The sequence below is a fragment of the Miniopterus schreibersii genome (genome assembly GCF_964146895.1).
Source record: "Miniopterus schreibersii genome assembly, chromosome: 1".
NCBI lineage: Eukaryota > Metazoa > Chordata > Mammalia > Chiroptera > Miniopteridae > Miniopterus > Miniopterus schreibersii.
This window is the reverse complement of record NC_138101.1, coordinates 48,250,398-48,262,665: the sequence shown is the minus strand read 5'-3', so window position 1 is coordinate 48,262,665 and position 12,268 is coordinate 48,250,398. Positions and strand designations below refer to the sequence as shown.

Genomic DNA, 12,268 nt, shown 5'->3' with positions numbered 1-12,268 from the left:
GTTATCCTCTCTTATTTGACATCTGATGTGTTTTTTGTCTTATAACCTTATTCGTGCCTGTTAGTATTATTTTGTTTATGTAATATTTGAGTTTGTTTTAGAAATACAGTGTGGTTTACATTTAAAAATCTATCCATCAAATTCATGACATAAATAGGAAAAAGAATAATTATATGAATATCAAAGCACCTAAATACAGAAAAATCCTGATAGTAGCCAACTTCCATTTTGGTTAAAAATACTTGAAACAATAAAAATAGAAGGATACTTTCATAATATGAAACGGGGGGAAAATGCATTAAATGTTATATAAATGGCGTTATGAACAAGAATATTCACTTTGAACCCTTGTTCCATTCTATAGGTCTACGTTAATGCCGTAACACAGAAATAAATAGTAAAACATTGTCACAATTACATATTATATTACTATATACAAATAAAATTTAAGAATCTGTTACTGATCTGTTAGAATTATTATGTAAATATAGCAAGATGATTAGATACGTGGTCAGTATTATAGAAATCAGTATTTCTAGAGCATTGACATTTAATAGAATTGTTGGTATGATTGGATTTAAATCTTTCATCTTACTAGTTATTTTCTTTTAGTCCATCTGTTCTTTTTCTTTTTTTAACTCTTTTTCTGCCTTCTTTTGGGTAAATTGAATATATTTTATGATTCTATTTTAGCTCCATTATTGGCTTGTTATAGTTGAATTTTTTAAATTGGTCATTTGAGAGTCAAATAGGTATTTGACTTATCACATTCTGTCTTCAAATTTATATCACTTCATTTAGGGTAAGAACCTTACAATAGATTGCTTCCAATTCCTGCCTGTCATCTTTTGTGTTAAATATTTTATTTTTACATGTTATAAACTTCACAATACATTTTTCTTTTTTTGTTTTACACAAAATTATGATTAAAAATAAGAAAAACAAGTCTTTTATTATCATTTTAACCGTATCCTACATACTTTCCTTCCTTTGTGTGGGCCCCAATGTCAGTCTGGCATCAAACTCTTCCCTAAAGAACTTGTAATATTTATTTTAAGGGAAATCTGCTGACAAGATTCTGAGCTTTTGTATGCCTGGAAAAGTCTTATTTTGCCATTGTTTTTGAAAGATATTTTTATTGGGTAAAATATTTTGGGATCACAGTTTCCCCCAGTACTTTAAAAATGTCACTGCACTGACTTGTAGATTGCATAGTTTCTAGCAAGGAGTAATGCTGTAATTTTTGTCTTTTTTCCTCCTCTGTATGTCTTTTTATCCTAACTGCCTTCAAGACTTTTTAATGTGTCCAGATGTGTTGTGTTGTTATTATTTTCCTTTTAAAATATAATTTATCTTGATTTTAAAGCTTTTTGGATCTATAATTTATTGTCTTTTATTTTTGGAAAATTTTTGGCCATTATCTCTTCAAATATTTCTTCTGCCTCAATCTTTCTCTTCTCATTCTAGAACTCCAATACCAAAGATGTTAAACTGATATAGTTCCACAGCCCTTCAATGCTCTATTCTGTTTTCCTCCCCTACTTTGTGTGTGTGTGTGTTTTAGTTGGGATAATTTCTGTTGACATATCTTTAAATTCATTGGTTCACTAACATGTGGAATCTAATGAACAAACTGAAGTAATAAGCAAAATAGAGAACAGGCTGACAGCTCTGGTGGGGGTGCTTGGAGGGTAGAAGGATTGAGCAAAAACAAAAAAAAGAGAACTTGTGGGCACAGACAACATGGTGGTGATTGTCAGGGGGTAGGGAGGGTGGAGGTGGAGGAGGTAAAGGTGGGTGGGATAAATGGTGATGGAAAAAAATAAAATAGAGAACTAAATAAGCATTTGATAAGTGACATGAGAAGGTCACTGCTGATGAGAGTATAAATTAGTACCAAAACAATTCATTGGGGTTTTTTTAGTTCTGTGGAGTTTGCTAATGTGCCCATTGAATGAATTTTTCATCTCTGGTAATTGTATTTATTTTATTTTTACATTTCCATTTGACTCTTATAGTTTATGTCTCTTGCTGTTGTCTTCGTTTCCCACTAGGTTTGTTAACATATTAATCATAGTTATTTTAAAGTCTTTCTCTGGTGGTTGCAACATCTGGGTTACTTCTGAGTCTGCCTCTCATTTTATTATTGGAATGACTATCTGGGTGTGTTTTTGTTTTTTTTAATGTTTACATTTTTAAACTTATGTACATCTGGGGTGGGGAAATTATAGTCTATTCAAGATAGGTGACTTAGCACAAAAAGTGAAGCCGAGCTGTTGATTTACATCAAATCTGATCTGAAAGGCTGAACTTTTGGATAACTGAAGTTAGAAGGTTAACTTAGATATTGAAAAATGAGTCACTGCAGATTATTAAAACTTATTTTGCTTATAGTTCAGATAGGTTCTAATTTTTTCTTTCTACTAAATTGAAGGAGGATTTAAGTGAGTTTCAGATCATTAAAAATTTTTGATGGTAGACTATAATGGGATTTTTGATATAAAATTCAGAAGGAATTCAAAGTATTAATGTATATTATTACAATTACTATCCTTCTATTAGTATATACTTATTTGTGGAAATGCTTTCAGCATTTATATTTATAAAAACATAGGAAGAGAATTGGTGCTAGAACTCTCATTCTAGCACTATATAATATTCACCTATACATTCAGGAAGTAATTTTTTTTTTTTTAATATATCTTTATTGATTTCAGAGAGAGACAGGGAGAGGGAAAGAGAGAGAGATAGAAACATCAATGATGAGAGAGTCAATGATCAGCTGCCTCCTGCATGGCCTCTACTAGGGATTAAGCCCCCAACCTGGGCATGTGCCCTGCCCAGGAATCAGACCGCAATCTCCTGGTTCATAGGTTGATGCTCAACCGCTGAGCCACGCCAGCTGGGCTGCAGGAAGTAATCTTTTAAAATGAGTCTCATCATCTATCTTACTGGGAGATGCATTCCAATAAAAATTTTCTATATTATTATAATTGCAATTTGTAATGTATTTATATTGCTTTGATTTAAGTGTATACAATATATGAAATTATTTAACACTTAGACCTATACATAAGGGTAATAGGAAATAATGTTTTTAAACTTTCAATTTATATATAATTATGGTAAAAGAATTTAAACCATAAAATGTTAAACTAAAATATACACGTTCTCAGAGGAAAAGGAATAATATAAATTTCCGAATAGTAAAGAATGGTTTATTGTATTTTAAAAAATATAATAGATACTACTGAGTTTCAAATCACTATGTTGATTTGATTCCATAGAATACATTTTAAAAAATGATGTGACAGTTTTATTTTAAAATGTTAATATTTACAGTAGACTAGAAATTACAATAAACTGTATGATGTTATTAATTTCTCTGAAGGTTATCTCCATTCCAGCCAACTGGAAAGGAAAAGACATGGAAAAACACTTGTGGGATGTTTTCAGGCTCTAGATCTGAAAGTGTGCATATTGCATTCATTCACTTCACTAGCTAAAATCAGTCACATAGCCTTACCTCACTGCAAGGGAGACTAGGAAATATAATCTGGCTATATGTCTGGGAAGCAGAAAAGAATATGTATTTTGGTTATGAGCAGCAATCAGTCTGTATCATATTCTTATATAGCCTTATAGTGCTATATTAACACAGGTAATTGGCATTAGGCAGTTAACTGTGAGCTTGAACAATAATGGTTTCCTGTAATAAAGAGATACTCTTCCATTCTGTGTTTGTCAGTGTCCGTCAATATTTACTGAGGTCTGTGTGCACCCTGTGCTGAGGTTGTGGGAACTATAGGAGAGCTTACAATGGTTGGGCAGATAAAATTGAATGAAGTAAGCCAATAATGAGTAATGAAATATTCATTTCATTACGTGCTAAGTTGTGTGGTATAGACTAGGTGATATGAAACTAAAGAGAAAAAGGTAAGTCCTGGTATCCCTTCATTCACCAATCAGCAAGTACTTATTGAATGCCTACTATGTGTTGGGGTTGTGCTCTTTGGGGAAACAGTAGAGAGCAAAAATAGACAAGAGGAACCTAAAGTCTGTGGAGGTGTAAGAGGGAGTGTGACAAATGAATCAGATAATTATACAAACATACAAAATTGCAAAAGCAAGAAAAGATGTGATGGCACAAGATCCTGTATAAGGGGATTCAACCACAGTTAGGATGAGTAGAGCTAGAATCCCTGAGCTAAGGTTTTGTGTAGATATGAATTAGAGTGGATGTCAGCCACAAGAGTAAAGGACTAGAAGTGAAATAGGTAAGATGTACACATGGGACAGTGAAACAGCTACTCTGACTGGAATACATAATGCTTTGGAGGGAATGGAGAACATACAAAGATAGGGTTAGATTATGAGAATTTTCAAAACAAAACAAATTTAGACTTAATTTTGTCATTAAATCAAAACTCATGGAATGTTTCTGAGGCAACAAGAATATAATAAAAATAAGGAAAAAGTAGTATCTGTATGGTGGATTCAAGGCAGGTGAAGCTGATTTTAAATTTGTTTTCCAATATCCAGGCAGAAAGTAAGATGAGTTTATCAGCAAATTAGATACAGATAAAGAAAGGATTAGATATTTTTTGAGAAAGTAAGTGGAGAGAATTTCTCATCAGCAGACCTGCATTTAAGGACAGAAAGGGTAAATTTGTGGGGTATATATAAATGAATGTCTTATGGAGTTTAAATTATATGCAGAATTCAGATACTTAACATCACAAAGATGGGGCAAGTGTTAGTGTTACACAGTTGGTGTTCGCGTTACACAGTTCTTTCATTGTCTGGATGATGTATAAAGTACTAACTTAATTCCTACGTTGTAATTTCTAGGGTAACCACTAAAAGAATAGTGACATAATGTATAAATAACAAGTTCACACAGTAGGGAAATGAAGTAGTAAAACCAAAAAGAAGGCAAGAATGGAGAGAAAAAGAAGAGGATATGTGATTCAAATAGGAAGAAGTACAATGGTAGACTTAAGTTCAAATATTTAGTTAACTATCTTAAATGTAAATAGACAGATGCTCATTAAAAATATAGTCAAATCTGATTATTTTAAAGACCCAATTATATGCAGCTTGTACGAGTTGTAGCTTGAAGGTTAGGGTTTAGAAAAGGTGAAAGTAGCCCGGCCAGGCGTGGCTAAGCGGTTGAGCATCAACCTAAGATCCAGGCGATTGGGGTTCGATTCCCGGTCAGGGCACATGCCCAAGTTGTGGGCTCGATCAATAACTCATCATTGATGTTTCTCTCTCTCTCTCTCCCTCTCCTTTCCTCTCTCTGAAATCAATAAAGATATATTAAAAAGAAAAAAAAAGAAAAGGTGAAAGTAAAGAGATGGAAAAGTTACATAGTATTGCATAGACTTAACTAAACCAGTCCCTGTACTTGTGCCATGCTGTGTCTAGCTCCTAGTGGTTGCTGGATTTAAATCAGATAATCTTACTTACAGTTTTTTAAAGTACTGTCCTGTATACATATTAAGTTACCAATACACTTAACTGTTATGTTTGAGGCACCTTGTTTCTTAAGATAGTATTTTTTCCCCGTTTTGAACTGATATAGCAAGGACAAGACTATACCTTGCACCAGTGTACATATTTGTCTTACATGTTGCTTGATTTTTCAGGCACTTCCATATGTACACATATAATCCCTTAAGCTTTATATTTTCATTGAACTCACTAACTGTTATGGCTATTATTTCTTATCTTTATTTTAGATCTGCTTTGTGTTGCCTCTGCCTAATGATAATATGTGAATTATTTTATGCAAAAATAATCTCCTTTGATTAATACCCGTCGACTTTCCAAACTAAATGACATTCTTCTCTTTTTTTATTTCCTGGGCTTTTAAGGAAGTATTCAAATTCTTGAGTATTTTATAAATTATTATTCACATAATGAATGTAGATCTCCTCCATCATGTTAGTTACCTTTTAGCATGAGGGATTTTTGAAGAGTAGATGGGGATGTAATACTTTATAAAATAATTGTACAGAAGTAATTAGAGAATCTTGACAGGACCTTTCTTTTATGACAGTCTGTTATACATTGATTAAACATTGATTGGAGAAACTTAAAAGACATTTGTTGCCCGGCCGGGTGTGGCTTAGCTGTTGAGCATCAACATATGATCCAGGAGATTGTGGTTCGAGTCTCAGTCAGGACACATGCCCGGGTTGCAGGCTCCATCCCCAGTTGGGGGTGTGCAGGAGGCAGCTGATCAATGACTCTCTCATCATTGATGTTTCTCTCTCTCTCTTCCTCTCCCTTCCTCTCTCTGAAGTCAATAAAGATATATTAAAAAAATACATTTGTTTTGTTCTGCCTCTGTTTCATTTAGCTTTTTGGGAAGTAACGTTTTTTGTCAGACTGAAGGAGAAAATTAAAAATGTTTATATTTACTCAGGGCTGCATCACCCAAAATTAGTTTCCTTAGACAACCAAAGTTGGTGTAATTCTGGACTAAATTTGGTCTCCTGCCCATATGTTGGCAGGTACATTTGTATCTGTGGAGTGTTCTAAGCCTTTCAGAAATGACTAAAGAGGGCTTTTCTTTTGTGTTTCTCCTTTAGAACCTGGGAAAATGAAATTTGTCTTAGTTAATTTGGTGGATAGTGATAAAGCCAAATATCTGTATCCTTTTTTTTCTCTGTGTTGAATATGAGGCTTAATTCTTGGGAGTTTTAAAGTAATCTTTTTCTTATAAATTTTACCTAATATTAACAAACTTGTATACATTTTTGTAATTTAAGTAATAATTTCTTCATAGCAAGTCATCTGACCTGGATTGTCAAGAAAGTTAACTACTAGAGATGGAAGACAGAACTCATAACTCATTGTGGTTTCACTCCTGTATTCATTTCATTTATCTTTGAACAGGTTGTTCCTTTCAATAGCTTTGGTGAAATGCAAGAACATATTTTCACTTGAGCGATTGTCTTAAAAGTTGTAGGAAAGTTCAATACCAAATTAATGATAGCCATGTTGTATTGTTTAATAGGCAGTGAAATCAGCTGTGCAGACCATCACTGTTGGAGGCGTGAGCACATCACAATTTAAGACAATTATTCCTCTGGCAACTGCTCCCAATGTCCAGCAGATCCAAGTGCCTGGAAGCAAGTTTCATTATGTCCGACTTGTTACTGCCACAACTGCCAGTAGCTCAACCCAGCCAGGTAGTCAGAATCCCAGTACAAACACTCAGCCTCTTCAGCAAGGTTAGTAACCATTTTTTAAAATAGTAATTAATGCTTTGAACATTATTAAAGAACATCAGTCCTTTTCTTGCTGAAATTCTGATTAAGTGTGGAATTTCAGCTGAGAGATTGAGTCAGCAGCTATTATAGAAAGCAGTGAAATAGAATCATAGTTCTATATGACTGTAGTGTTTCATTCTGCTAGAAGTTGGTACTCACTGTGCTGTGCTACCAATAATCATAATTATTCTTCAATTTGTCATTGGCTATTTTATTACTAGTTAAAATTCCACCATTTATGCGAGTGAGATAAATTTAGATGGAACCAAATTATTTCTTATTTTCTAAACTATGAAGATGCTTGATAAGGTTTGGGTCAGTTGACATGACCAGTAGGCAAGGAATAAATGATAAGTAAAAACTTACATCACTTTCATTCTTATTTTAAATCTGTAATTGCTAATAAGTAGCCATTAAAGTGTGCTGTTATTCTGCTCAGTTGTATTTTTTCATGTGGGTATTCCTTTTTATAGTCCTTCCATTTTCTGTTTGTGTTTTAGCCTTTCTACCACCTGAAATGTAGACTCACACACATAACCTTTCTCCATATTTATTTACTTAAAAAATTGAATGGTGTAAAAGGATCAGGACAGTTTATAGTTTAGGGCCTAATTTTTTCCCTTGGAAGACTGCTGCATGTTCCAATGATGTAAAAAAGCAGTTGATGGCAAGTGAATGATTTGTTGTTTATTAGATGTAAATAGAAGAATTAAAGACCGCTTTTATATTCTTTCCCTTTTATTAAGGAATCAGAGGGTTGGAGCTATCTATTTCTGATAGCTAGTTTACCTAAGGGAAAATCTATTTTGTAAATTACTGATGGGAGAAAAATGGAGGATGAATGAGAGAAACAGTATTTTAGTGTATATTTCACTAAATTAGACATATCAAGCAATTATGTTTTCCAGTCCCTCTTTAAACTGATTGTGGAGAAAATCTTTTATTATAGTGTTCTTAATGAGAGGAAAAATGAAACATATTGCTGATGAGGGGAATCAATTTTTATATTCTTTATATACTTAAACTTAGCAGAGTACTAACAGAAGTACTACAAGTTGGATTTCCTTAGATATTGTAATGATATAAAGCAGTCATTAGATACAATTGGTTATATTTTATGTGTGTGTTTGTATGTACACAATATGCTGAGTGTTTATTTCCAGTGTAATGTTAAGACTAATTTATTCCTTATCAAGAATACGCCTTTGATATAAGTAGAAAAGGGAGCTGAAGATGCAGAAAGAATGGAGGAATGGGTTGGACATTTCCTAATTCTAGTGTACTTACTGGTGCCTCCTTTTCCAACTTCATGTCTGTCTTTCTGCTTCTCTCTACCGCTCCATTCTCTTTGCCTCCTGGAAATGCCTCACCTCCCCCTTCTGCTTCCCCGATTCTTCCTTTTTTGCTTTCCACCTTCAACTTTCCATCTCTGCTCTCTGTCTCTCTGCTCCTTCCACACCCTCACATACACTTACTACTCATGCGATTTCCCTTATATCCACCTGTATTTTTCTCTTTTTATCTTTCTCTTCTATCCCATAAAAGATCTAGGTATATATAACATATACTATTTCACAGGAACAATGAGTTAAATTTAGTTTTTGTTAGAGATACACGAAATAGTTGCTCTAGTTTATCAAATGTATTATGATGTCTTTCTAAGGGCTTAATTTCCTGTGAGCAGTTTACTTATGCCAAAGGGAATTGGGTTCATCTTGTACATTTTCCCACCAAAGTCACAAAAATCAGTATGAAAAGGCTGCATACTGTTAATTGCTGGCTGGATGTCAGACAGCACTGTAGAAACACCCAGAAGAGTGCTTGGTTAACCTTTTTAGAATATAATGTACCATCTTGGTGAGGGAGGAAATCAACTTAAGAAATTAGTCTCAAGAACTTGCACTTATGATTTCTGAAGTTTGGAAGGGACTGTTCTGAAAGGATTGTTCAGAATTCCTGTTAAAGACTGAAAAATAAAAGATTATACCAGCTTCTGTGAACACTGCAGAGTAGTAATATGAGACTGCTCAGAAGTTAGAGGAGGAGAGATGCGGACTGCTGGCTTCGTTATAGAACATCAATATGACCCCCCTCCTCAGGTAATTTAAAATTCCCCAGGTTTCAGTTAAAACTCAGAATGCAGATGCCAAGCTAATAGAAACCTAGAGTTCCCAAATTTTCTAGCGCCGTGTGTGCTTGAGCACAGGAACAGTAATCCTTTCTTTATTCTCCAAATGAGAATCATCGGAGTCTGAAGACAAGCCGTCCACTCTTCCCCATTATTTCACAAACCACTGGGAAGTTCTGAAATTCTTCTAGATGTTGGACTCTTCAAAACCACTGCTCTGGCCCTAGCCGGTTTGGCTCAGTAGTTAGAGTGTCGACCTGAGGACCAAAGGGTCCCGGGTTCAATTCCAGCCAAGGGCACGTACCTCGGTTGCAGGCTTGGCCCTGGGGGGGGGACACAAACGGGAGGCAACCATTCCATGTGTCTCTCTCACATCGATGTTTCTTTTTTTTTCCTCTCTCTCTCCCTTCCACTCTCTCTGAAAAAGCAAAGGAAAAAAATATATCCTCAGGTGAGGATTAAAAAAAACACACACAAAACACTGCTCAGTGTGCAAGTGGGATAGGGAGTCCACTCTTATATGTCCCAAGCATGAATTTGGGCTTTTAATTCCTTGTAGAGACCGGTGTACAGTGGTTATTATAACTTAAGTAAAGATAAAGTAACTGAGGAGAATCAAACAGAATAGGAAACTTTCAAATCAGGTATCAGATGTCACTGCTCCTATAATTCATGGTCATACACTCTTTGTATAGCAGCTTTATTGAGATATAATTCATATCTACTTTAAAATTCATCCTGGTTAAGCATTACCATCTAGTGGTTTTTTTGTATATTCAGAGAGATGCAATCATCACCACTAATCGTATACTTTCTGGAGGTTGTTCTCCTTCCCCCTTCTCCCTGGTTTGTCACCTTGCCGCAGGGGCCTGCTCCCTTTTAGGTCAGAGTACTCTAATGTCCTTCTAGGACTCTCAATTTTTGGTCCAGCCATCAACCTTCCCAGCCTTTCTATCAGAGGAAGTCTTTTTTTTTTCCTTTCTTTTTTTATGGTTCAGAACAGTTTAGATCCCATTATCTCAACCTCTCTTTAAGACCAGGCTGTAGACCGTTTGCATAAATAAAACTCAAAGGGATGTTCTCTATTTTTAAATCCCCTTTTTAGGCTCTGGAAGTGGCAGTAGGCAGTATTAAACTGTATTTCTTTTGGTCCCAACATAATAGATCTAGTGCCATAATAGATCCTGAATTTCATCATAGCATTTCTCTGTGTCAGGTTTCATCTTCCCTTTAAATCAGCTCATCCTTGAATGTTTACTTTTAATAGCTGCCATTTTCCCAGTTACTTGAAAGCTTAGCAATTTATTCCCTTATACCTGCAATTCTGCCATCCAAATGGTTGTAATTCAAGTTCCTTTCACCTCCTTCATGTCTCTGCAGCTGCTCTCTTTCCATTCCCAGCACTGTTACCCCAGATTAGATCCTCATTTTTTGCGTTCTTTTAACTTCTTGTTTCTTCATTCTGTTTTACACTCTGCTTTCAAATAGTTTCTTTTTGTGCTGTTCCAAATAGTATTTATGTAGTACTTCAGATTCCTCAGAAACTTCTCATTGCCTACTGAATTAAAAACACATTTCTACCCTGACATTCAAGGCCTTCAAAGTGGCTGCAGCCTGCCTTTTTGCCCGTACTTGTCTAGTTTAACCCTAGCTTCCAACCAAACCGGTCTGTTCACCAACATTTTGCAAAATGCTTTGCAGCTTTCTAGCATTGAGCCTCCACTTCTCAGGCTCCTGCCTCTGCGTGGGATGCCCTCCAGGCTGTGCCCTCTCTGTAACCTGTCCACTGGTCAGGACCTGTCTCAGACACTATGTCCTCAGTGCCTTCTTTCCGTACTCCCATCCTCTGCCAGTCAGTCACGTGCGTGTTCTGTCTCCCTTGAACTCCCACAGCACTTTCTCTTTTTTAACAGTATTTATTTTATTTGGGTACTGTCTAATCTGCTCTACTTGAATGTAATCTCTTTGAGAAGGTGTCTTGTACTTTAGTTTCCCTGGAACACTGTCCACAATGCCATTTATATAGTAGTAATGGTTGTAGTAATAACAACTACAATAACAAAAATGACATCTGACATTTATTGAGCACTTACTATTTGCTAGGCACTATTCTAATAAATTTTTATGAGTTAACATATTTAATCCTTATACCCTTTAAAGGAGATACTACCTCCATATTGCAGATGGAGATACAGGCAAAGAGACCTTAAGTAGTTAGAAAGTAGCAGAATTGGGATTTGAATCCCCAAGGTCTAATGACTTATGATCCCATACATATTCTTAACCTTAATCTATGCTACCTTCTAGTAGGTACTCTGTAAATAATGAATTATACAGGAATGATATTTTCTCTGGTTTGAATACAAACACAGCAATTAGAAATAGTATAGAACAGCATTGTTATCCAAGCCCCTGAATGGCAGGTATTTAAATTTATGCAGTGCTTCATCTGACTGTATTTAGTAGTGAATGTATAAATCACATGAATGCAGATCGAAGTACTTTTAGAAGAATGTCTTAAATGACAAACATTCCCTCATAAAGCGACTCGTAGATGGGTTAAGGAATTTTGATAAAAGTTTCCTAATAGATGGGTTAAGGACTGCTTCAAATAACAAGCAGGTGGAATTCTTTAAGCTCTTTCATGAGGATATCTTGAAAAAAATTAATTATCTTAAATGCTTTAAGTATTATTTTATGGGAGTAAATTGTCCTTTTTCCCCCCTTTTTTTAAAAAGCGAAGCCCGTGGTTAGCACCACTCCAGTGCGGATGTCAGTTCCACTTACACAGACTGTCAAACAAGTGAGTATCACAAAATCTCTTATCTCAGTCTCTCCCAAACAATTATTTTTAAAA

At 35.1% G+C, this 12,268-nt stretch overlaps 1 protein-coding gene across 8 annotated transcripts in view; it reads left to right on the top strand.

The window, feature by feature from the left end:
- Positions 1-12,268, top strand: part of LIN54 (lin-54 DREAM MuvB core complex component) — a 57,560-nt gene that overhangs the window by 29,596 nt on the left and 15,696 nt on the right. For all 8 annotated transcript variants that reach the window (XM_081162405.1, XM_081162401.1, XM_081162406.1 and 5 more), the window contains exons 5-6: positions 7,028-7,244; positions 12,150-12,214. In XM_081162405.1, coding sequence (XP_081018531.1) covers positions 7,028-7,244; positions 12,150-12,214 — 282 coding nt within the window. The remainder of the gene's footprint in view (positions 1-7,027; positions 7,245-12,149; positions 12,215-12,268) is intronic.